Source organism: Asterias amurensis, chromosome 13, assembly GCF_032118995.1.
Source record: "Asterias amurensis chromosome 13, ASM3211899v1".
In the NCBI taxonomy this organism is placed as follows: domain Eukaryota; kingdom Metazoa; phylum Echinodermata; class Asteroidea; order Forcipulatida; family Asteriidae; genus Asterias; species Asterias amurensis.
Window position 1 is genome coordinate 20,028,814 of NC_092660.1, and position 22,641 is coordinate 20,051,454.

The following is a 22,641-nucleotide window of genomic DNA, read 5'->3' on the forward strand; positions in this document are numbered from 1 at the left end:
GACTAATAAGGGTAACAGCCTACAAGGAGCAGTCAACATTGGTTTTTTAAATGACTTACTTCCTTTCGGCACCAATTAAAGACAAGTTGCATGCCTACCTTGTTTATAAATATTGCTGTGCATAATTTTTAGTCTATGTAAGATACATGTATACCTTATATTCTTAATTAATATCTTAATCTGTCTGTTTATTGTTATACAATTTTTAGTGGTTTTTTCTGTACTGTTTGAATCAAGGCCAGTTTTAATTTCCCCAGTGTGGGATAATAAAGTCTTATCTTATCTTATCTTATCTTATCTTACATGTACAGCAGTAATCTGTCCACTTGTTCCCGATCTATGAGCTATCAATTGGGTTTAGACATTTTTCTTCGAAAAACTTTTCACAATGCAAAAAACTAGTATTAAAATTGACACCATGGGTGTTTTCATATATACACAAGAGAGAATCAAACTGATTATAATATAAATGGTGTTAAAATGTCATTTCTATTTTTTTTTAATTCTTTGTCTTAATTGTGATTCTCTCTTCAGTATGTGACAACACCCATTTTTATCACCTCTATTTCCTGCAGTGTTATAATGGGCAGTTAGTACTGTAGCCAGTATACACCGAAAACACATTTTTAGTTAATTGCTCGTTTAGCTTTTATAAAAAACAGATATGTTTTTGATATAAGGATGCATCATAAGTTTGAGAAGCTTAACCTCGCAACGCCCCACCCTTGTTACACGACAAAATAAAATACACCTATAATAATTATTATGTTAATTTAAAAACAAAATCAATGCTATTACCCTTTCGAAACGTTGTAGAGATGTTTGGCCAAATAATAATATACAATTAAGTTTCTTTCGGGCATCTGCCCGGAACACCTCTTGCATGTTATTCTCGTTTTTCTTAATACTTATATAATTCTTCTTTTCTCCCCTGCGATTGTCCGCTTATTCTAATCGCACATTATTTTTCCAAGCTCATTATGAACTTGAAATGTCAAGCGCCCTCTACTGGCTAGTGAAATGTAAACAAACAGCGTTGCATTGCGTACAGGGGAATACCCTAGATTCGTTGAGCAATATTCCTATGCGACAGCTTCCTGCTGCTGGACTTCATAATTTTCGTATTTTATTCAAGAATAGAGCTCTAAAGCAAAGCCAACTGAATATAAAGGTAGGTTTCTGAGTCAGCATGGTGAAAAAAACTAAACTGCCCCTAAATATGTTTAATTTGGAATCCAAATTGTTTATTCATTCTCAGTTCTATGAAATACTGTAATGCTTGCTCTATTCCACATAATGGACTCCTGGTAGTCATGTAACGTGTTAATAACAACTGAGTTGGGAAATCGACTGTAGAAGAAATTATTATCGGCATAGCAAATATTTATAGCCAATCTCCATCACTCAATCAACTCTCAATGGCGATTTTGTTTCAACTTTTATAATCCAAATCCGAAAGGCACAATTTGTACAGCTCAAATTTTGAAGTTGTTCTTTTCCTTCTCGAATTATACCGCTAGTTTGCCTTATATTACACCATAGAGCATCTATTATAATGCACATCCCGGGTACTTACACAAATCGACCCCCCCCCCCAAAAAAAAAAAAAAAAAAAAAAAACACGTCAAAAAAAACCTGCCAATTAGCCCCCTCTAAAGTCGTATACTGAGGAATAAACTAACTGATATCAATCCTAGGGTCTTTCTGATGGTTTAGATGGTTACAGACGTGTCTAAATGCTTACATAATATTCTCTATAGAGCAGTATACTAGTGCAATGTAAGAATCGAAGTGCTCAATGCTTCTTGCAAGTTCACTTGTGACAAGGATCTAATGATGTACTTTGCATGAATTATATTACAGACAGAATGGATTGGAACAGTATTCAAACACCACCAACAAATGCAGCAGATTTCTTCCGACGTGTATTGACAACAACCCTTGATGGCCTTCTTAATCAAGTCGATGGTGTCTTTAAGTATGATCAAGTTAGAGAGTCTGTACGACGAATTTCTCAGATGTACAGGACAGGGCTGTCTCATTCAAGCTCTGACTACCGATCGGATTGGAATGACGCTGCTAACCGATGCGCCTATGTCTTCCTGTATTTTATGCATCACTGTTACCTCGTACATCACTCTCTTCATCAAAACCTGGCTGAGATCTCAAGAACGTTGAAATACAAGCAGAGTATGAAGACGTGTAGTATTGGTGGTGGGCCGGGTTCAGACCTTGTTGGTCTCACTAAATTCCTTCGAGATACAAACCTCTTCCCTTCGTCGCTCCATTGCTTTGTTCTGGATTTGTTCCCAAACTGGAAACTCACTTGGGATACTATTTACCAAACTCTACCAGATGATTTCCAGGTGACGTACAAGAGATGTGACCTTGTCAGAGATACAAGACTTCCAAGTGATGTCATCAGTTTCATCAGAGATGTAGATCTACTTACGCTTGTCAAATCCTACTCAGCGGTTTCAGCATTTTTCCGAACTGACCCAAACCGAAAAGAACTACTGCGTTCTATTCTCAATGAGCTAAAGCACGGTTGTTTGGTGTTGTTTATTGACAACAATTACCCAGGTGATGGTTTTGAGCAGCAATTTGCTTCCCCTGCTGGTCTGGACATGGTATTTCAATTCCGAGGTAAACCCAATATGCCTTATGGTTCTTACTCGACTACTATAAGAAACTTCAGCCAGAATCTTGATTTTAGTCCAATGCGTAGCTGTGATGTGATCGTTCGGTTATTCCGCAAGAGTCAGTCAAAAATCCCCTTGAATGACAGGGTCTTCCAGCTAGCTCAACATCAGCCGTTACGTAGTACCTTTCAATCTCCACCACTGCCCTTTCGACAACAATCTTTTGTTGCAAATAATCCCTACGTCAACGCTCTCCCCACAATGCGTCGGCCAACTGAAAGCAAGTCCCTCTATCAGCAAATTTGCGAAGTAGAGATTCCCCCAGATGCCACCATTCACCGACCTTTCCGGACAATATTTCCCCACATGTATGCTCCCGTACGTCAGCCTACTTCAGGTTTTGAGAATGATGCGAGGCATGACCTCGTTGATCTTGGTAGCCCTCTTACCTATAGAGATGAAGATGATAAAGAAAAGGATGGTTATGATAATGTTGTAAGGTATGAATTATTTGATCATGGTACTCCTCTTTTTAGAGATGAATATGTTGAAGATGGTGGAGGGTATGAAGGTGCTAAAATGGACGATGTAAGTGGTGGAGAGTATGAAGAAAATTTAGAGAATGGAGTAGATGATGCTAAGGACAGTGATGATGATAGTAAACACAGTAAGGAGGAAGGTTATGAGAATGAGGAAAGGTATGATTCCCTTTTTGATTATGGTAGTCCTCTTATTTATAGAGATGAAGATGTTGAAGGTGGTAAAGAAGATGATGATGGTGAAGATGATGGCGATGTGGGCGATTTATATGGTGGAGGGTATGAATATGGCGATGTGGGCGATTTATATGGTGGAGGGTATGAAGATGGCGATGTGGGCGATTTATATGGTGGAGGGTATGAATATGGCGATGTGGGCGATTTATATGGTGGAGGGTATGAAGATGGCGATGTGGGCGATTTATATGGTGGAGGGTATGAAGATGGCGATGTGGGCGATTTATATGGTGGAGGGTATGAAGATGGCGATGTGGGCGATTTATATGGTGGAGGGTATGAATATGGCGATGTGGGCGATTTATATGGTGGAGGGTATGAATATGGCGATGTGGGCGATTTTTATGGTGGAGGGTATGAAGATGGTGAAGTGAATGATGTATATGGTGGAGGGTATGAAGATGGCGATGTGGTCGATTTATATGGTGGAGGGTATGAAGATGGCGATGTGGGCGATTTATATGGTGGAGGGTATGAAGATGGCGATGTGGGCGATTTATATGGTGGAGGGTATGAAGATGGCGATGTGGGCGATTTATATGGTGGAGGGTATGAAGATGGCGATGTGGGCGATTTATATGGTGGAGGGTATGAAGATGGCGATGTGGGCGATTTATATGGTGGAGGGTATGAAGATGGCGATGTGGGCGATTTATATGGTGGAGGGTATGAAGATGGCGATGTGGGCGATTTATATGGTGGAGGGTATGAATATGGTGATGTGGGCGATTTATATGGTGGAGGGTATGAAGATGGCGATGTGGGCGATTTATATGGTGGAGGGTATGAAGTATGTTCGATTGTTTAAACTATATGCCTATCTTAATTAATGTAGATTTATTAATCATTTCAAAACGTCGGCGCGTTTGTGAGATTACTGACAATTTTGAACTAATGGACGTGTCGAAAGAATACTTCCTTTTATGAGTACATGGGAAGCGTAACTATAGTAACGCTTTTCATATTCAAATCTTATCTTATCTTATCATATCTTATCTTACATGAACAGCAGTAATCTGTACACTTTTAGTCCCCGATCTATGAGTTATTAATTGGGTTAAGACGTTTTTCTTCGAACAACTTTTCACAATGCAAAAACTTAGTGTTAAAGTTGACACCATGGGTGTTTTCATACATACACAAGAGAGATTCAAAATGATTATAATATAAATGGTGTTAAAATGTCATTTCTGTTGGAGAAATAATTAGGGTTTTTTTTCTGTTTCTTAATTGTGGTTCTCTCTTCAGTATGTGACAACACCCATTTTTATCACCTCCATTTCCATTTAATGGGCAGCTAGTACTGTAGCCAGTACACCGAAAACACATTTTTTAAAGTTAATTGCTCGTTTAGATTTTATAAAAAACAGATCTGTTTTGATACAAGGATGCATCATTAGTTTGAGAACCTTTACCTCGCGACGCCCCACCATTATTACACGACAATAATTATTACACCTCTAATTTTACGTTAATAAAAAAAAGGCTAATAACCTTTCGAAACGTTGAAGAGATGTTTAGCAAATAATAGTACAAAAAAAACATTTCCCCGGGCATTTTCCCGGAGCACCTCTTGTTTTTGTCGTTTTCTTAATACTTCAAGGTCGTCTTCTTCTCCCCTATTTTGGTCCGCAAATAACAATCGCAAATTTCTTTTCCAAGCTCGTTACGAACTTGAAATGTCCAGCGCCCTCTACTGGCTACGGATCAATGTAAACAAACAGCGTTGCATTGCGTAATACAGGGGAATACCCTTTATTCGGTGAGCAATATTCCTATGCGAGAGCTTCCTGCTGCTGGACTTCATAATTTTCGTATTTTATTCAAGAATACTAGAGCTCTAAAGCAAAGCCAACTGAAAGGTAGGTTTCTGAGTCAGCATGGTGACAAATACAAACTAAAACTGTCCCGAAATATGTTAAATTAGGATGTTAATCCATATCCAAATTGTTTATTCATTACTCAGTTCTATGAAATACTGTGACAATGGAATACTGTGTAATGCTTGCTCTGTTCCACATAATGGACTCTTAGTAGTCATGTAACGTGTTAAAGACAACTGAGTTGGGAAATCGTCTGTATATGAAATTATTATCGTCATAACCAATATTTAAAGCCAATCTCCATCACTCAATGGAAAAAAACCAGCAACACCTTTGTATCAACTTTTATTATCCAAATTCGAAAGGCACAATTTGTACAGCTCAAATTTTGAAGTTGTTCTTTTCCTTCTCGAAGTATACCGCTAGTTGGCCTTATATTACACCATAGAGCATCTATATAATGCACATCCCGGGTACTTACACAAATCGACCCCCTCAAAAAAAAATATATAAAAAAACGTCATAAAAAAAACTGCCAATTAGCCCCCTCTAGAGTCGTATACTGAGGAATAAACTAACTGATATCAATCCCAGGGTCTTTCAGATGGTTTAGAGGTTGTATTTCGCCATTCCATTGGCGGAAAAAAATATATAACTGCATGGCAGACCAAGGCTCGTTTGAGTTGAAGTCAATGGGGAAGTTTTTACAGACAGCGGACCAGTCTATGTTGCAATAAAACAGCGGATAAACGACCTTGTCCTGGCCATTCAAACTTTAAATTATATTCCTGAGGGTATTCTGCTAGGAGTCAGGGAAAATAGGATTGCAACTTCATTCATTTAAAGGTAAGGTACACGTTTGGTTGTTACTCAAAACAAATATTAACTTAAAAACTGACTTGGTAAAGAGGATTGGAAAACTGTGTATAATATAAAACATTGTGGGACACAACTCCCTCTGAAGTAACGTAGTTTTTGAGAAAGAGATAGTTTCTCACTTAAATAATAAAAGACTTCTAGCTAGAAGTCTTTTATTCCTATCTGAAAGCACACGAATTCGTCCAACAAGGGTATTTTTTCTTTCATAGTTTTCTCGCAACTTCGGTGACCGATTGAGCCCAAATTTTCACAGGTTTGTTATTTTATGCTAATGATGGGATACACCAAGTGAGAGCACTGGCCTTTGACGATTACCAAACGTGTATAATGCCTTTAAAGAGTAATTAGAAAAGGGCTTAAACCGTAGCACGGGTAAAAGACATCCAATTACAGACGTGTCTAAATGCTTACATAATATTCTCTATAGAGCAGTATACTATAGTGCAATGTAAGAATCGAAGTGTTCAATGCTTCTTGCAAGTTCACTTGTGACAAGGATCTAATGATGTACTTTGCATGAATTATATTACAGACGGAATGGATTGGAACGGTATTCAAACACCACCAACAAATGCAGCAGATTTCTTCCGACGTGTATTGACAGAAACCCTCGATGGCCTTCTTATTCAAGTCGATGGTGTCTTTAAGTATGGTCAAGTTAGAGAGTCTGTACGACGAATTTCTCAGATGTACAGGACAGGGCTGTCTCATTCAAGCTCTGACTACCGATCGGATTGGAATGACGCTGCTAACCGATGCGCCTATGTCTTTCTGTACTTTATGCATCACTGTTACCTCGTACATCACTCTCTTCATCAAAACCTGGCTGAGATCTCAAGAACGTTGAAATACAAGCAGCGTATGAAGACGTGTAGTATTGGTGGTGGGCCAGGCTCAGACCTTGTTGGTCTCACTAAATTCCTTCGAGATACAAACCTCTTCCCTTCGTCGCTCCATTGCCTTGTTCTGGATTTGTTTCCCAACTGGAAACTTGCTTGGGATACTATTTACCAAACTCTACCAGATGATTTCCAGGTGACCTACAAGAGATGTGACCTTGTCAGAGATACAAGACTTTCAAGTGATGTCCTCAGTTTCATCAGAGATGTAGATATACTTACACTTGTCAAATCCTACTCTGCGGTTTCAGCATTTTTCCGAACTGAACCGAACCAAAGAGAACTACTGCGTTCTATTCTCAATGAGCTAAAGCACGGTTGTTTGGTGTTGTTTATTGACAACAATTACCCAGGTGATGGTTTTGAGCAGCAATTTGCTTCCCCTGCTGGTCTTGACTTAATATTTCAATTCCGAGGTAAACCAAATATGCCTTTTGGTTCGTACTCGGTTACTATTAAGAACTTCTGCCAGAATCTAGATTTTAGTCCAATGCGTAGCTGTGATGTGATTGTTCGGTTATTCTGCAAAAATATGCCAAGGCAAAATGGCGTCAGCACTCTCCAGTCAAGAACCCACATGAATGACAGCGTATTTCAACTAGCTCATCGTCAGCCTCTACGTGGCACCTTTCAACCACCACCACCCTTTCAACCACAGTCTTTTGGGGTAAACTATCCCTATATCAATGCTCCAATGCATCGGCCTACTCAAAGCAGCTCCCTCAATCTGCCTATTACCCGGGCTGATAATCTCCAACATCAGTTTCCTCTAGGCAGAGCCTCCCAAAAATCAACTTCAAGCAGCTCCTCCCAACGGCCAACTCCCTTTGGGGCAATGTATTCCTACATCGATCCTTCAATGCGACAGCCTACTCAAAGCAGTCATTTCCCACAACCTTTTCTCCATCTTCAGTCTCCTCCAAGTGGCACCATCCAAAATCCAACCTTCAGAAGCCAACCTTATTCAAGCATCCCTTTTCAACAACCTAATCTCCATTGTCTTTTTCCTAATACAAGTGGGGAAAATGGTTCTCAGAATGATGCAAGGCATGAGTTCTTGAATCATGGTGGTCCTCTTGATTGTACAGATGGAGATGATGAAGACGATCGAGATAAGGATCGTGATTTGGATTGGTGTGAAGGGAATGAAGAGGATGAAGATGATGAAGATGACGAAGATGATGAAGATGATGAATATTCTGAAGGGAATGAAGATGAAGAAGATGATGAATGTGGTGAAGGGAATGAAGATGGTGAAGATGATGAATGTGGTGAAGGGTATGAAGATGACGAAGATGGTGAAGATAGTGAAGATAGTGAAGATGATGAATATGGTGAAGGGAATGAAGATAGTGAAGATGATGAAAATTGTGAAGGGTATGAAGATGATGAATATGGTGAAGGGAATGAAGATGATGAAGATGATGAAGATGATGAATGTGGTGAAGGGTATGAAGATGACGAGGATGATGAATGTGCTGAAGGGAATGAAGATGATGAAGATGATGAATGTGGTGATGGGTATGAAGATGGTGAATATGGTGAAGGGGATGAAGATGATGAAGATGATGAAGGTGATGAAGATGATGAATGTGGTGAAGGGTATGAAGATTACGAAGATGATGAATGTGGTGAAGGGAATGAAGATGAAGATGATGAAGATGATGAATATGATGAATATGATGAATATGGAGAAGGGGATGAAGATGATGAAAGTGATGAAGAGGATGAAAATGGTGAAGGGTATGAAGAAGATGAATATGGTGAAGGTGATGAAGATGATGAATGTGGTGAAGGGTATGAAGATTACGAAGATGATGAATGTGGTGAAGGGAATGAAGATGAAGATGATGAAGATGATGAATATGATGAATATGATGAATATGGAGAAGGGGATGAAGATGATGAAAGTGATGAAGAGGATGAAAATGGTGAAGGGTATGAAGAAGATGAATATGGTGAAGGGGATGAAGATGATGAAGATGATGAAGGTGATGAAGATGATGAATATGGTGAAGGGGATGAAGATGATGAAAGTGATGAAAGTGATGAAGAGGATGAATATGATGAATATGATGAATATGGTGAAGGGGATGAAGATGATGAAGATGATGAATACGATGAATATGGTGAATATGGTGAAGGGGATGAAGATGATGAAAGTGATGAAGAGGATGAAAATGGTGAAGGGTATGAAGAAGATGAATATGGTGAAGGGGATGAAGATGATGAAGATGATGAATATGATGAATACGATGAATATGGTGAAGGGGATGAAGATGATGAAAGTGATGAAGATGATGAATGTGGTGAAGGGGATGAAGATTACGAAGATGATGAATGTGGTGAAGGGAATGAAGATGAAGATGATGAAGATGATGAATATGATGAATATGGTGAAGGGGATGAAGATGATGAAAGTGATGAAGGTGATGAATATGATGAATATGATGAATATGGTGAAGGGGATGAAGATGATGAAAGTGATGAAGATGATGAATGTGGTGAAGGGGATGAAGATTACGAAGATGATGAATGTGGTGAAGGGAATGAAGATGAAGATGATGAAGATGATGAATATGATGAATATGGTGAAGGGGATGAAGATGATGAAAGTGATGAAGATGATGAAAATGGTGAAGGGTATGAAGAAGGTGAATATGGTGAAGGGGATGAAGATGATGAAGATGATGAAGATGATGAATGTGGTGAAGGGTATGAAGATTACGAAGATGATGAATGTGGTGAAGGGAATGAAGATGAAGATGATAAAGATGATGAAGAAGATGAAGAATAAGAAGATGTTAAATCGGATGAAGTGATGAAGAAGGTTAATATGATGTAGGAGATGAAGACAATAGAACAACTGGTTGCACCGAATGAAGTTCAACCATTGGTTTATAATTTAGTTGGTTGTTATTCTCAATTTATGCTGTAAATGTTTTCAAATATGAGTTAAATAAATAGTTGTTCATTTAAAGGAACATTACAGAATTGTTTTTTGCTAACAAAACAGTTGCCGACAGTGAAGCACTTTATGTAAACCACCTACATAAACTGACAAACCTGTAGAAGTTTGAGATAGATCGGCCATCTGGGTCACGAGAGAACAGTGAAAACCGATTACAAATTTTGCATTGCGTTGATGCCAAAATAAAATTGAATAAAACGCTCACTTAGCGATAAACTCCAAACGCGAAATTAGATTATTTATTTAGACAGAAATATTTCAAGGGAAGTTTTCAACTATCATAATCATTAGACCGTGTAAGTTTTATGTAAATCTGTGATCTTCACGATTTTTTGTTTCTTAACAGTTCTGTAACGATCCTTTAAATATTAAATATTCCTTTAAATAGTTTGATAACATACATGTACATGTGTAAAAGTTAAAGCCCACAGATTTATATACTCAATTTTGATTACAAAGATTAAATATAATGCTTCATAGAATGCCATATAATATGCATAATGAGTGGCTTAGGTGTAACTTCAACTATAACCTGTTCAAAATTTCTTTTCTAAGGTGCCCAGATAACAAAGGACTTCGAACAGTGATTTTAAGAGAAGGTATAAAGGCCGGTTTATAGTCGGTCGCGCGACGGACGCGCGACGGAAATCTTGCGCGCAATCCTAAGACTGAGACCTAAAAACCGTGTCTTTTTATGATCGCGCGTCTAGATTTCCGACGCCCGACCATCGCGCGACCGACCATAACTCGGCCTTAAGTTTGGTAAAAACTCTAAAAATTACCATTTTGATTAGAAGCCTACAGCAGATTTCGATAGTGTATTAACGCATTTTCACTTCGAAGTTATTATTATTGGTTTATTAAAAATGCAAACATGGCGGCGGCCAAAAAGCCGAATTGCGGATGCATATATACAAAGGGTAAAAATACAAAAATTATTACTATACATATGTTAAAATTTGATAAAAAAAAAACATTAAAATTAAACAGACAAATTTTACACTAGGGAGCAGGTATAAATAAAATCCAAAAAGGCACTACAAAAAAAAACAAAAAAAAACAAAATTAGACATAAAAACGAACAGTCAATTAAAAAAGAAAAAAAAACTGGGCCAGCCAGAGAACTGTCAAGTAAACAGAACACCATACAGATAAAAACACTAAGATTTGTGATTCAGCAGACTAGTCAATTTGGGGATACAACAGTTGTTATATATGCTGGTTCTACATTTAACGGCAGTGAGCTGAGCAGAATTTCTAAGGTGGTTGTTCCTATAGACCGATCCAGGCGCGCAAGTGCTGGGCGCCGCCATGCGCTGCGCGCAATTACTGGGTAGTCTTTGAGCCTAGTTTTGTGCACAAAGACACGAGAAAATCGTTTTCCTTTTCACTTTTTTTTATGGGAATTGAATGTCTTCCTTGATAATCTATGAAATTTCCTTGATATGGCTGCTTGATATAACAACGTACTACATTCTTGATTTATTTTTTATTCAGCAGAAAGTAAAATACTGAAATTCTGACAAAATACCTTGCCGATGTAATGCATTTTAGCATTGAATTATTATTTTGTTAAATCAAATGACGTAAAAGTAGATTTGACTAGTCTTAAAATGAAATCGAATGACTTTTTTAGTAGCATTCGATTTCGTGCGAAATAAAATAGGCTGGTTGGTAAAATTGGCTGCTCACTTTCCGAAATTGACCGAGAAAACCTATATTTTGTATCCCGGAGTTCAATGTGATTTGCATTTATCAAGAAAATTGTAATTTTATAACACACCAATGTGTACTATATAATTTGGTATTTTATGTCTTTTTTATTAAAAAATTACGTCATTTTTACGAATGTATTCTTGTAATATTTTTGTCTGTAAACATTTTCTTAATTCGGCCTCTGGCTGCGATGACCTTTTTGATCAACAAACCATTTAAATTAAATTCAATTCAATAATGAAGTGTTTACTTAAAAACCGTTGTGGGTGTGAGATTTTCAAAGTAAATAATATTTTGTAACATTTAATCAAACTAAAAAGGAAAATTTGCAGCTGTATTCATTTGGATTTTAGTAGTTTAAGTAAGTGTATAACACTTTGAGGAATGCTTTTATGAGTATTTTATATATTTAGCATGTCAATGTAGAATTTCAGTTTGGGGCTTCCCAAGGAAAATTGTACACGTGAAATTAGATCCAAACCAAACGAAGAGGCATCACTGGCCACGACCAACATGCCATAACACAAGGAAAAAGCCATTAGAAAGGTTGACAAACGAAACCATACAAGTTGACAGATCAACAAGTTCTTAGTCGAGCTTCCCGTATAGATTAATTGGGGAGAAAATGGGTAGTTAGGTCTTCTCTTACCATTCGATGTACAAGATCTTGTCCTACCCTTCGTAGAAATCCACATCGTCAGAAAACCAATACCACACAATCCACAGAAAAACTCCATGGATGCTGCTTTAATAACACACACTCAGACACCTTCATATTATTCAGTCAGAGTCAATGAAAAGATCTGATTGACAAGAAAAGCAAGTTTTAAAGGGGGTTGCGTTTTGTAATCGCTCAAAAAAATTGCTGCAGTATTTTTGTTTAAAAAAAACCAAGAATGGGATAAACCAATCATAATAGCTCCCGACGGTGACCCCAATTATAACATTTAGTGTCAAAACAAATAAGTTTCCTAGGGTGGACAACAAAATAATTTGTAAAATACGGGGAATATACGATTTTTGGCAAAAAAAGTTTTCAATATTTCTAGATCGTCGCGTAAAAAATGGCGATGATATGAAATTTGTGGCAGGTAAAAAATATAAAAAAACGGGGGAGGGAGCAATGGTCCAACGCCCAATCATGATACCAATACCAATACAACAGCGAACACAGGCCCCAAGGTCCGGACGCAATTTTGTTTTCTTCTGCATTTTAGAATTGGCATCCTTAAAAAATTCAAGATGTTTTTTTTCCGGTTTCCCTTTTTGGGATTGATTTAGAAGACGACAGTGGCAATTTCGTAGTTCAGAAAAAAATGAAGTCCGGACACACTGAAATTTACATTACAGTTACTAGCTACCCATCACGTGGCCACCTTGATTTGGCACGGTGGGCGGAGCAATGGTGGTAGCTATTGCGGGAAGGTTCAAAACCCAATCCAAACCCCATTCTATAATTCACCCCGATTACGTAATGATGTTTTCAGTCATATAATAGGCAGTCGGTTATAAAAACATCTTACCAAAATGACAACCCCGACGAACTTGCCTCAAATACACTGTTCGTTGCACTAAACAAGTTCCAAGCATTAATCAAGTTCCAAGCATTAAACAAGTTCCAAGCATTAAACAAGTTCCAAGCATTTTTGTGAAAGATTTCCGCATGCCACCACTTTTCCTCACATTTTTACCAAAAGGAACGAATATATCTCATTTGAGTAACTTAGATACTAAATAATTTCACAACGAACTAAAAAGGTGGTGGCAAGATACGGAAATTTTCCCAGAAATATTGGTGTCTTTAATTTTGCGGAGCTGTCTTGAGTTAAATATGACGACTGTTTGTTTTTTTTACCTTTCCGTTTCGTGGACTACTTTGCAGGGCAATACACATTTCTTTGTCTCTGTTGGTTGGTTGAATCATGTGGGTAGAAATAGTTGGTTGAAATGAACCATGGAGGTAGGTAGAATTATACATCCATGGTTGAACATGCTGCATCAATAGGATCATTCTCGCTATGGGGATGCTGCAGCTCTCCTCACGATGGGCTCCTCCTGATGGGCCGACAATCGATGGGCCGCGGGCGGCAGCTCTCCTCACGATGGGCCGTGAATTGCAGCTCTCCTCCCGATGGGCCGTGGGTTGCAGTTAGCTCTAGTCCCGCGGGTTGGGTTTTTGTCTTCTCATGTGGTGGTCTTCGGCTTTGTATCAAACTCCAATATTCTGTTGTCACTCGACATACAAGTGGAAAGCCAACGTATAAAAGGAGCTTGCAAAGCAACCGAAAGCTCAGCAGATTAATAAGCCCATTGTGGAGGTATTTTCCACAACTGTCAAGAGAAAGCTATGCCTAAGTTGGACTCCTCCGTTGCATGCAACGTCCTACCAGGGCTACTTCTTTCCACTCGAAGTTCGGCACTGTATAATATCGGCAATTTCGTAGTCTTCAATACTCGACTCCGTAGCGACTTTAGCAATTCACACGAACAGATGGATTTATGTATGTACACTGTTACTAAAAAAATATATAAAAATCTCTGATTTTGAGAGATTTTGAAAGACTTGCTGTTCGAAGATATGACGAGCAAGTGAAGGATATAACGTTTGTCTAGTTGAATGTAGCAGTGTAAAACTATGTTGCCGAAAACACCTGTGCATAAGCATAAAGGGAAATATCGTATTTGCATAACAAAGAGGTTTGCGTAATAGTTTGGCAAACTGTTGGTTGAAAGAATGCGTGGAATTTGCAAGATGCATGGAAACTCATGAAGGGATAAAAAACAACGCCGTTTGTGTGCTTTGGTATTTCCTAAGGTTTAGTTTTTTCAACTACATAGCTTTTTTTATTTGGAAGTAAGCAAGATAAAGGCGTGTGCATTTTGCCGTGTATTTTTTATATTTTATAAAGATCTAAGTTTTAACTACGGCAACAAAAATTAGTGAACAAAACACACGGACAACTTACTGGGTATATAGGTTTTATCGTAAACCTTTCGTATGTTTACCTACGGTCGTGTGAATTCTGGAGACCACCGACGTAGTTTTTAGAATAAGCTTATACAAATGTGTTTTTTTCTTTCTTTTGCGTAGTGTTTAGAGTTCAAGCCATTCATTTGTGTATTTTGTCTATTGGTGGACAATCGGGCGGGGCAAGGATGTCCAAGCCGGGAGGGGTGGGGGGGGGGCTGTCCTGGTCCTGTAATCAACATGTGAAAACAATTAAATCTAAACATTTTTGACGAGATATTGAGCAACACTTAAAGAGTGAAACACGTCACACATATAAAGTTAAATACGGATATAGCTGCATCTTTTTTCTTTTATTCATTTTGTTGATTTATTTAATTGTTATGTATAGTTCTCCACTTTGGAGCAACAACATGGTCACAGAAGCTATTTACTATAGTTACAAATCACAGTACTTAGGCCTAAGGTTTAAAACGAAGGGCAATCCACTTAAAGGAGAGGTGCTATTTTGATTTTATATTTTATTTTTTTATTGCACCAGCTTTACTCTCGCACAAAACAAGACATACATACCTTATTAAGGCATAATTTGCAACAAATTTAACGAAACTATTAAACTTATTTCATAACAGTACCCTGCTGGACTTCTTCATAAAACAATCAGTATTAATTACACAAGTTAAACATGACTGCAGCGAACTACACTAAAAACTATATAGGAAGATTAAACACTGTGGACACACAACTGGTAGAGACTGTTATATTTCTCCATCTCTCTGGTTTTGAGGTCGAGGTGGGAGAGGGGATGGTGCATGCGGTACCAATTTAACACAATGATGAAAAAGGCCGATTTCATGTTCACCTTTATATGGGGAACTCTAGAAGACCTGGTACTCCACATGGAATGTTGTGAACGAAGTCTATGGGAAGTTCTTATACAGGGATAAAGGAAAGAACATAAGATTGAATTTCCATGAAGAGCAAGACTTTGCACTATTTTTAATGTTTTTTTTCTTCTAATTGCACGAAAGCAGTAAGTTGCCGGACTGTAGATTGAAATAAGCACGGTGCATAAATGTGTGATAGTACACAATCAGTGAGGGGAAAGAGCAAGTTGGTGATTTCCAAACTGTTTTTATAAATATTTCCACAGGTTGGTTGTTTGGTTTCGTAATTTTACGAAAACTAAATCACCTGAATTTATCTTTTCAAAAACAATCATGATGCACTATGCCTTTAATTGCAGACACTGGACAAAACCAAAAAGTGTTTACACTTATGCAAATGAGTATAAACGCGTATTGCTACAACAAACAGTGAATACATTTGCGTTCTCTTTTGGCAGAGGAAGTTGTAAAAACATGGGCTTTTACATAAATTTCGTTCAGTACCAAATATAGAAGTACAACTTATTCTTACTTAGAATCTTGGGGCTATGATAATCACACAATTTGTTTTATTGTAAAGTTCGAAAATAGTAATAAAAGCTCAATTTTGTCAAGTGGTGTATTAAACAGCAGTGGTGGTGGTGTTTTAGTGGGACTGAGGCAGGGTAGCGCTTTAAAGCATGAAACTTGTTAGTGTTTGGAATATACTTTTTGACAAGGAACTTGAAAACATGCAGTGTTTTGTAATGCTGCAATATGGTAGTAGAGTAAAAGGGAAATCATGTCTGACTGCAAAAGACCTTTATCACTCTGTCACCATCTTGGTCATGTTCCCTGTTTCCAATACAAGTAACGAATGCTAACATCCCTGCGCAAACATGGCACCAGACTATTATTTCGTCCAGCTTCAGTTTGGTTACAATGAGTTGGAATGGAGTAAAATCAAGATGGCCACACTGATAAAGGTCTATTATGCTTTGAACACAACAACTATAATCTTCATCCGCTAGATGCAATGATAATGTGGGTTTATTAGTGAAAAATGATAGTTCATTGTTATGGATTGGGAATGTCTACTTTGTGTATAAATCTTGCTTTGCGATAATGACTTGCTGGAAACCATCACACGTCTAACTTGCAGTTTCAAGGACTTTAACCCCTGGGCCCAATGTCCTAGAGCTGCTTAAACCAAGAAATTTATTTTTGCTAGGCAAAATAAAAGCAGGATAGCAGTCAAATATGCTACATGTGATATGGCATTTTGGCTGGTAACAATATTCCTGTGTTAAGCATAATTTTGTTGTGCTAAGTTATTTTCTCTCCTGAAGCAACTCTATGAAATTTGGCCCCCGAAATTTGGCACAGATTTCACAAAGAGCTCAGATTGACAATTAGTGGGGTTATCAAGCTAATCATTGTTATTAGAGCAGAGTGTGACGTCTTGACACAACAATCACTAAAATGCAAAATCACTTAGTGTTAAAATTGACACCATAGGTGTTTTCACATAGATACCGAAGAATGAATCAAATTTTACATCTTAGGGTGTTATTAGGGTGTTGACATAACACCACTTAATGCTTTTGCAGAAGTTAGTGTAATGGTGTTTATTTTGATTATTTTTTTAATATTTATATGTGACAAACACCCATTATAATGGTTGCAAATCACTACTACTTTCAAATAATCATGTCTTCACAAACATCACTCTAAGTTCATCGTCTTTACTTTCCTACCCAATTTGAAGTCGTCAAGGCTTCGCACTCGGACAAAAAATTTCCAGGTACTTGTTAACATTGACTGCATATACAGAAACTAAACCTGTCATAACCTACAAAGCTAGCAAATACATGATAAATAAATTATTTTTTGGGAAGAACCACTAATCTGAGAAACACCCTTCTTTGAGACCTAGGGCTGCTCGTTTAAAATCCACAAAATGTTCATGTTATACAATTTTCTCTATTGACAGTTTTACAGTATTCACAAAGTTCACCTGACACGTTTAATTATCAAGGAATGCATAATGGGGTTACAACATGGGAACGCCTAAGGCAACTTACATCAATGTAATATATTAGTTTTCAATTATCAAATATTCACATCTTTTGACAGTTGTAAGACAGTGACCGCATAGGCCTACTGAAAAATATAACTCCTGCCACATTAAGCTTTTGAAGTGAAAGATCAAAAACAGGACAAAGTCCGAAAGATTCATTCTTCTTTTTTCTAGAACGCTGACAAATAAAAACAGTTTTTTTCCTGAGTGGCATTGTTAAGTTCATCAGTGTGGTCAAGTGTGGACAACTCAAATAGAAGTAATTCTATAGCGCATCAGGGCCCAATTTCATAATGCTGTTGAGCAGAAAACTCTGCTTGAATTATTTTGTTTGATAAACAAAAATTGAGTGTGGCACCAGTCACAACAATGTAAACTTGATGTAAGTTTGGTTGGTAACCTGTTTCTGTTAAGCAAAACTTATCTGTGCTTAGCATGTTTTTGTGCATACAGGCTTAATGAAATTGGGCCCCGGACCCAGTTACATAAAGCTGGTAAGTGGAAAAGAACGCTAACCAAAAATTAGTGTGGTACCAGTCGCATCAGCTCATACTCAATGACTTTTTGGTTGGTAAGCTATTTCTGCTAAGCATTTTTCCTGTGCTTATTCGTTTTGTTTTGTGCAAATGGCCATGCTTACCATAAGCAAACAAAAATTGATTTGTAAGGTAGCCAACAATTTGCCCCTTATATTTAATAGATTTCACAGTTTAGAGAGGAATGTTTGTTTGTTTGTGTGCAAGACTTTTTCAAGATTCTAAAGCATTTTCACTTACATGGCTAGTGCAGTAATTTTGCCCTAACCTTGCATCATAGGGGGAAAATTGTGACTGTTAGTGCAAACAAATGTGAACAGCCCCATGAAATAATACCAAAGTTAAGATGAGAAAGACTTTATAAGACGCTGCCCTGCCATTTGGGGTCAAATAGTTGTGGCATCGACAGCCTGCAGTCTGCACAACCTTCAAAGTGTGCATGGGCTTGGAACAGCAGGCATGCGTCTACTCCACAATGATTTTAGTTTTTTAAACTTTGATTGTTTGTCATAACTTCAAATTTCTTTTACCTAAATCTTAACCTCCCAAATCTCGGCCCTTTTCCAAAATGAAATATCTTCTCCTTTTTTTCACAACAAGATTCCTGAACTTATAACTATTTATAATCCATATTATAAGTCAATATAAAAAAACATATCTTTGGAATAATTATCATTGTATACACAGGAACATATAAACATCCATACATTAGGGGTTTCTTCATGCTATCAAACTGACCAAGATTTTGTTTCATCTATTCTGACTTCGTCATCCCTTTGCATCAATCTTCCTCAAGTTCTTACAAAAATTTGAAGTTGATCAGTTCTAAAGTTCTAAAGCAAGATTCCCATTGGACTTTTCTTTCTTCTTAAATCCAATGGGGACGGATGGTAAACTGAGCTAAAAACTGCAGTGGAAACAGCTCTGTAAACCTACAACGACCACCCTGTAAAACGCTATACAAACGTTGCGGAATATGAGTCCAGGTGGGAACACACAGTAGCATTCCACCAAAGCCAGTGACGGTTACTCTCCGCGTGCAGGGTCGGACAAAGTCCAATGAGATCAGGGCTTAAGACTTGCCGCTTTAGCCTCTGATTAATAATACTGCTTGACGTCTTAAGATTATGTAATATCTTAGCCCTCTCCTTACCAAACTATTGTGATTTTTCTGAAATCTATAACCATGGTATTTAAAAAAAAATTGATGACATCTATGAGTTTTTGTACACCAACGACCACGTCACAGCATACAACAATTGTATACTGGATCTAGCAGGCTTCGACAGCACCCACAGCAATTGCCATGGTGCCCTGTGATTTCCAATAGCATCATAAATTTTCCACAAACCGGAGGAGGACAATTGCTGTGCCCCTTCAAGAGTGAAATTCAAGGCCTGTATGGTTCAATAGTGGTTTGATATCAATTCAAATACATAAGTCACAATTATACACTCAAGGAAGTGTGGTTATTTTTATAATGCGATCAATTTTATCTGTTGAGTGCTGCAGCACGAGGGCCAAACGATATTTCAATTTCAATTCAATTTCAATATTTTATTAGCCATGTTAAAAAGTACATGTTTTCATTTTCAAAAGAGATGGTTTCATGCTTGATGGATAGCTGGCTCCTTATTTTGGGCAACTCTCAAAAAAGGTACAACATTGGTTTATTATTCGTCTAGTGTTCACAAAAAAAAAACATAAACTGAGAATTTCATCACAATAGGAACTTATTATGCTTTGGGTAAAGCACCATATGTTTCACAGGTAAGCAAGAAAATTAGGCGTCCAGCTAGCTCTTTCACTATGGAATTGCATTGTTACACATGTACCTCATTCATTTTCATACATTAAGCACTAGAAGGTTAGCATGCCATTTGTGTATGTGTCTGGTTAGCAACGCTACAAAATAGAAACTCCAGCAAATCGACCATTAAGCAGCTCTATGAAATTAAACCCAGTGGAGAGCAATTGCCGACATAAAAACCCAAAACTAGGATCCACTTTTTTGGAGGTTTGGTGTTAGGATTGTGTCTTTGATGATGCAAGAATGGAATTTGACACACAGTCAGAGTATGTCACAAGAAAGATAATTGGCTATAGGGCCATCGCAGATGTCCTTTGACAAAATATAGGTAGCATAACAATCATGGCAGAAAAACTTGATATTTGCTCATTGTTCTACCTATAATTTTTTCAAAATTTAAAACTGCGACAGCCCTATAGCCTAATACCTTTCTCATATTTGTGTGCCATGCTCGTATTATCAAAGTCACAAATCCCCAAAATATTTCTTTTATCTTGAAATGACAAGTCCATTTTAATTTTGCAAAGGGCACTGCCATTGGAAAATCCTAAAGTCGATGGGGAACTTTTGAAGGGCCCATGGCCTCCGTTGCCTGCATTTAATTCCAGGCCCGACACTACAAATCACTGCGGTGACGATGAAATTGCATCGGAAGCACATCATGACAAACCTCACTAAGAGATATCAACCCCAAGCTCACTTGAATGGCGACGTTTGTTCCTCTCCCCGTGGCAGCACTCAGCAGAGAAAATTAAATCGCATGGCTTTACTTTGAATATATATATCCTACACATATTATAGTTACTTTTACGCTTCCGTTAGGAATGTCTTGACCTCATCGAGCAGCGATGATAGAACTGTTGGATCAGAGCTCTTACCATCCACTGAAATGCTCTTGTTGGGCTGAAAAGAAACACATATAAAATTAAAATTTTCTGCTAAACAAAAGAAAGCAGGATACCATTCACATATTGTACAAGTGACATTCTACTTTGGCTGGTAACCTGAAACCGGTAAGCACATAGTTGTTGTGCTTAGCTACTTGTCTGTGCTTGAGCAGGTCTATCCAGGCCTCACCTAGTTTTAAACCTCTTCACCACACTTCTTTTCCCTTATTACAACTAAGCATGTTCAGCAGTTCAGTCATTAGTGGTGATAGCGACTTCTTAAGAAGCATTGATATCATCACTCAGTGACACTCAAGGCGCTTCAGGAACACCTGTCCCCGATTTCACAAAGCGCTGCGGCGCGTCGCAAGTGCAAGTTGCGACCGGTTGCACGTCGTAAGTTGCGAACTCGTCGCAGCCGCGACGTGCCTTACAGGTCTGCGACGCATCGCAAACCCTACGATGCGTCGCTACTTGCGGTGAGTTTCGTGAAATCGAGGGCAGGGCAAACATCTTCCGTTTTTGATAAGTGAACTTGGTTATTTTACATCTATGGCTCTACATCCCATTCGAAGGCACAGAAATAATAAAGTGCCTTGCTCCAGGACACAAGTGTCACAACCAGGACTTGAACCCACCCTAAGTAACAAAAACACCAGAGCTCTTGGCCACAACCTTTGACCTGGAACTGATGGAGTGTGTATTGGAACATCAGCACCCATTCCGATTACTTCCTTTCACAATACCAACAATCTGGCACTTACCATGACTTTAAGAAGTAAACAAACATGATGTCCTTGTATTGAGCGACTGTAGAGAGATGCCGTCGTCTGGACTCTCTCAACTAGAGACATATGGCCATAGAAGCAGGTTCTGGCTAGCACGATAGAGAAGTCAACATCTACGCTAGGAATGGTCAAGGACTGTTTGCTTGTCAGGTCTCCTCCACTGAGTAGCTCAGAGTATTCCGCACTGAAACGCACATCAGAATCAAAGATGGTAATGAATGAGGGATGTAGGGTTTAATAAAAGAGATGGCCTTGGGCCTTTCTCAAACCCCGGCTTGGGCTTAGTCTCCAGCTTGGGCTCAGTCTCCCGCTTGGTCCCTGTAAGCTGTGTACGCAGTGGAAACCCTGCGGGTATGAACCAGCCTTCAGACCATTACCTTTTTGGAGCAGTGTGTATTGAACATCTGACTGCGCCTGGAGCCGGAGCCCAAGCCGAGGTTTGAGAAATGCCCCGATACTTCATGGAGGCAATGGGGGCAAATGCCTCGGTGATCCTTGAAATGTTCTAGTAGAAATTAAAACTGTTCTTGGTCACCCTTGCTCTCATAGTAATGCCTTTACCAATGAAAAACTACCATGCCCTGACAAGAATTTATTACCTCGATAACAAGACCCTGAAGTCCTTGTAAAAAGGCATGATTTATTAAACCGTTGGAGAAAACAGGATCAATTACTAAAACAAAAAATTACAGGAGTTTTGTACCTGGTGCATTGCTTGGCAACAAAGTACGCAGAAACTGGAAGGTGCACTTTGAAATCTATCTTCTCACTAGTTGATCCATTATCATCCTGTTAATAAAAGGCAAGAAAAAAAGAGAAAATATTACGGTAAGCTCCATTAAGAATTTCCCAGTTTGGCCAGAAAAACTTGTAAGGTATACATCCGTTTCAGTGAGTGGGTGTGTTTACATTGATTGACTTGGGCATAAAAACTTGTATTAGCAGTTTATACGCCTGGGGCATTCAGAAGCCCCTACTGGTTTGTGCATGATCCAATTAA

The 22,641-nt window shown here is 38.3% G+C and overlaps 2 protein-coding genes across 4 annotated transcripts in view; one reads left to right on the forward strand and one right to left on the reverse strand.

The window, feature by feature from the left end:
* Window positions 1-1,735: 1,735 nt before the first annotated feature.
* LOC139946250 (uncharacterized) lies at window positions 1,736-11,962 on the forward strand. Of its 2 annotated transcripts, none has more exons than XM_071943873.1 (2): window positions 1,736-2,583; window positions 7,373-11,962. In XM_071943873.1, the coding sequence occupies exons 1-2, from the start codon at window positions 1,848-1,850 to the stop codon at window positions 9,814-9,816; spliced, it is 3,180 nt and encodes a 1,059-aa protein (XP_071799974.1). In that variant the 5' UTR covers window positions 1,736-1,847; the 3' UTR covers window positions 9,817-11,962. The 2 variants fall into 2 exon arrangements, with proteins under 2 accessions (XP_071799974.1, XP_071799972.1); XM_071943871.1 differs by lacking the exon at window positions 1,736-2,583 and adding an exon at window positions 3,940-5,280 and having other exon boundaries at window positions 6,653-11,962.
* Window positions 11,963-14,995: 3,033 nt separating this feature from the next.
* LOC139946249 (AP-3 complex subunit delta-1-like) overlaps window positions 14,996-22,641 on the reverse strand; it is a 42,223-nt gene continuing 34,577 nt past the window's right edge. For both annotated transcript variants that reach the window (XM_071943870.1, XM_071943869.1), the window contains exons 29-31: window positions 22,345-22,430; window positions 21,618-21,825; window positions 14,996-20,869 (exon numbers count right to left, since the gene is read on the reverse strand). In XM_071943870.1, coding sequence (XP_071799971.1) covers window positions 20,774-20,869; window positions 21,618-21,825; window positions 22,345-22,430 — 390 coding nt within the window. In that variant the 3' untranslated portion in view covers window positions 14,996-20,773. The remainder of the gene's footprint in view (window positions 20,870-21,617; window positions 21,826-22,344; window positions 22,431-22,641) is intronic.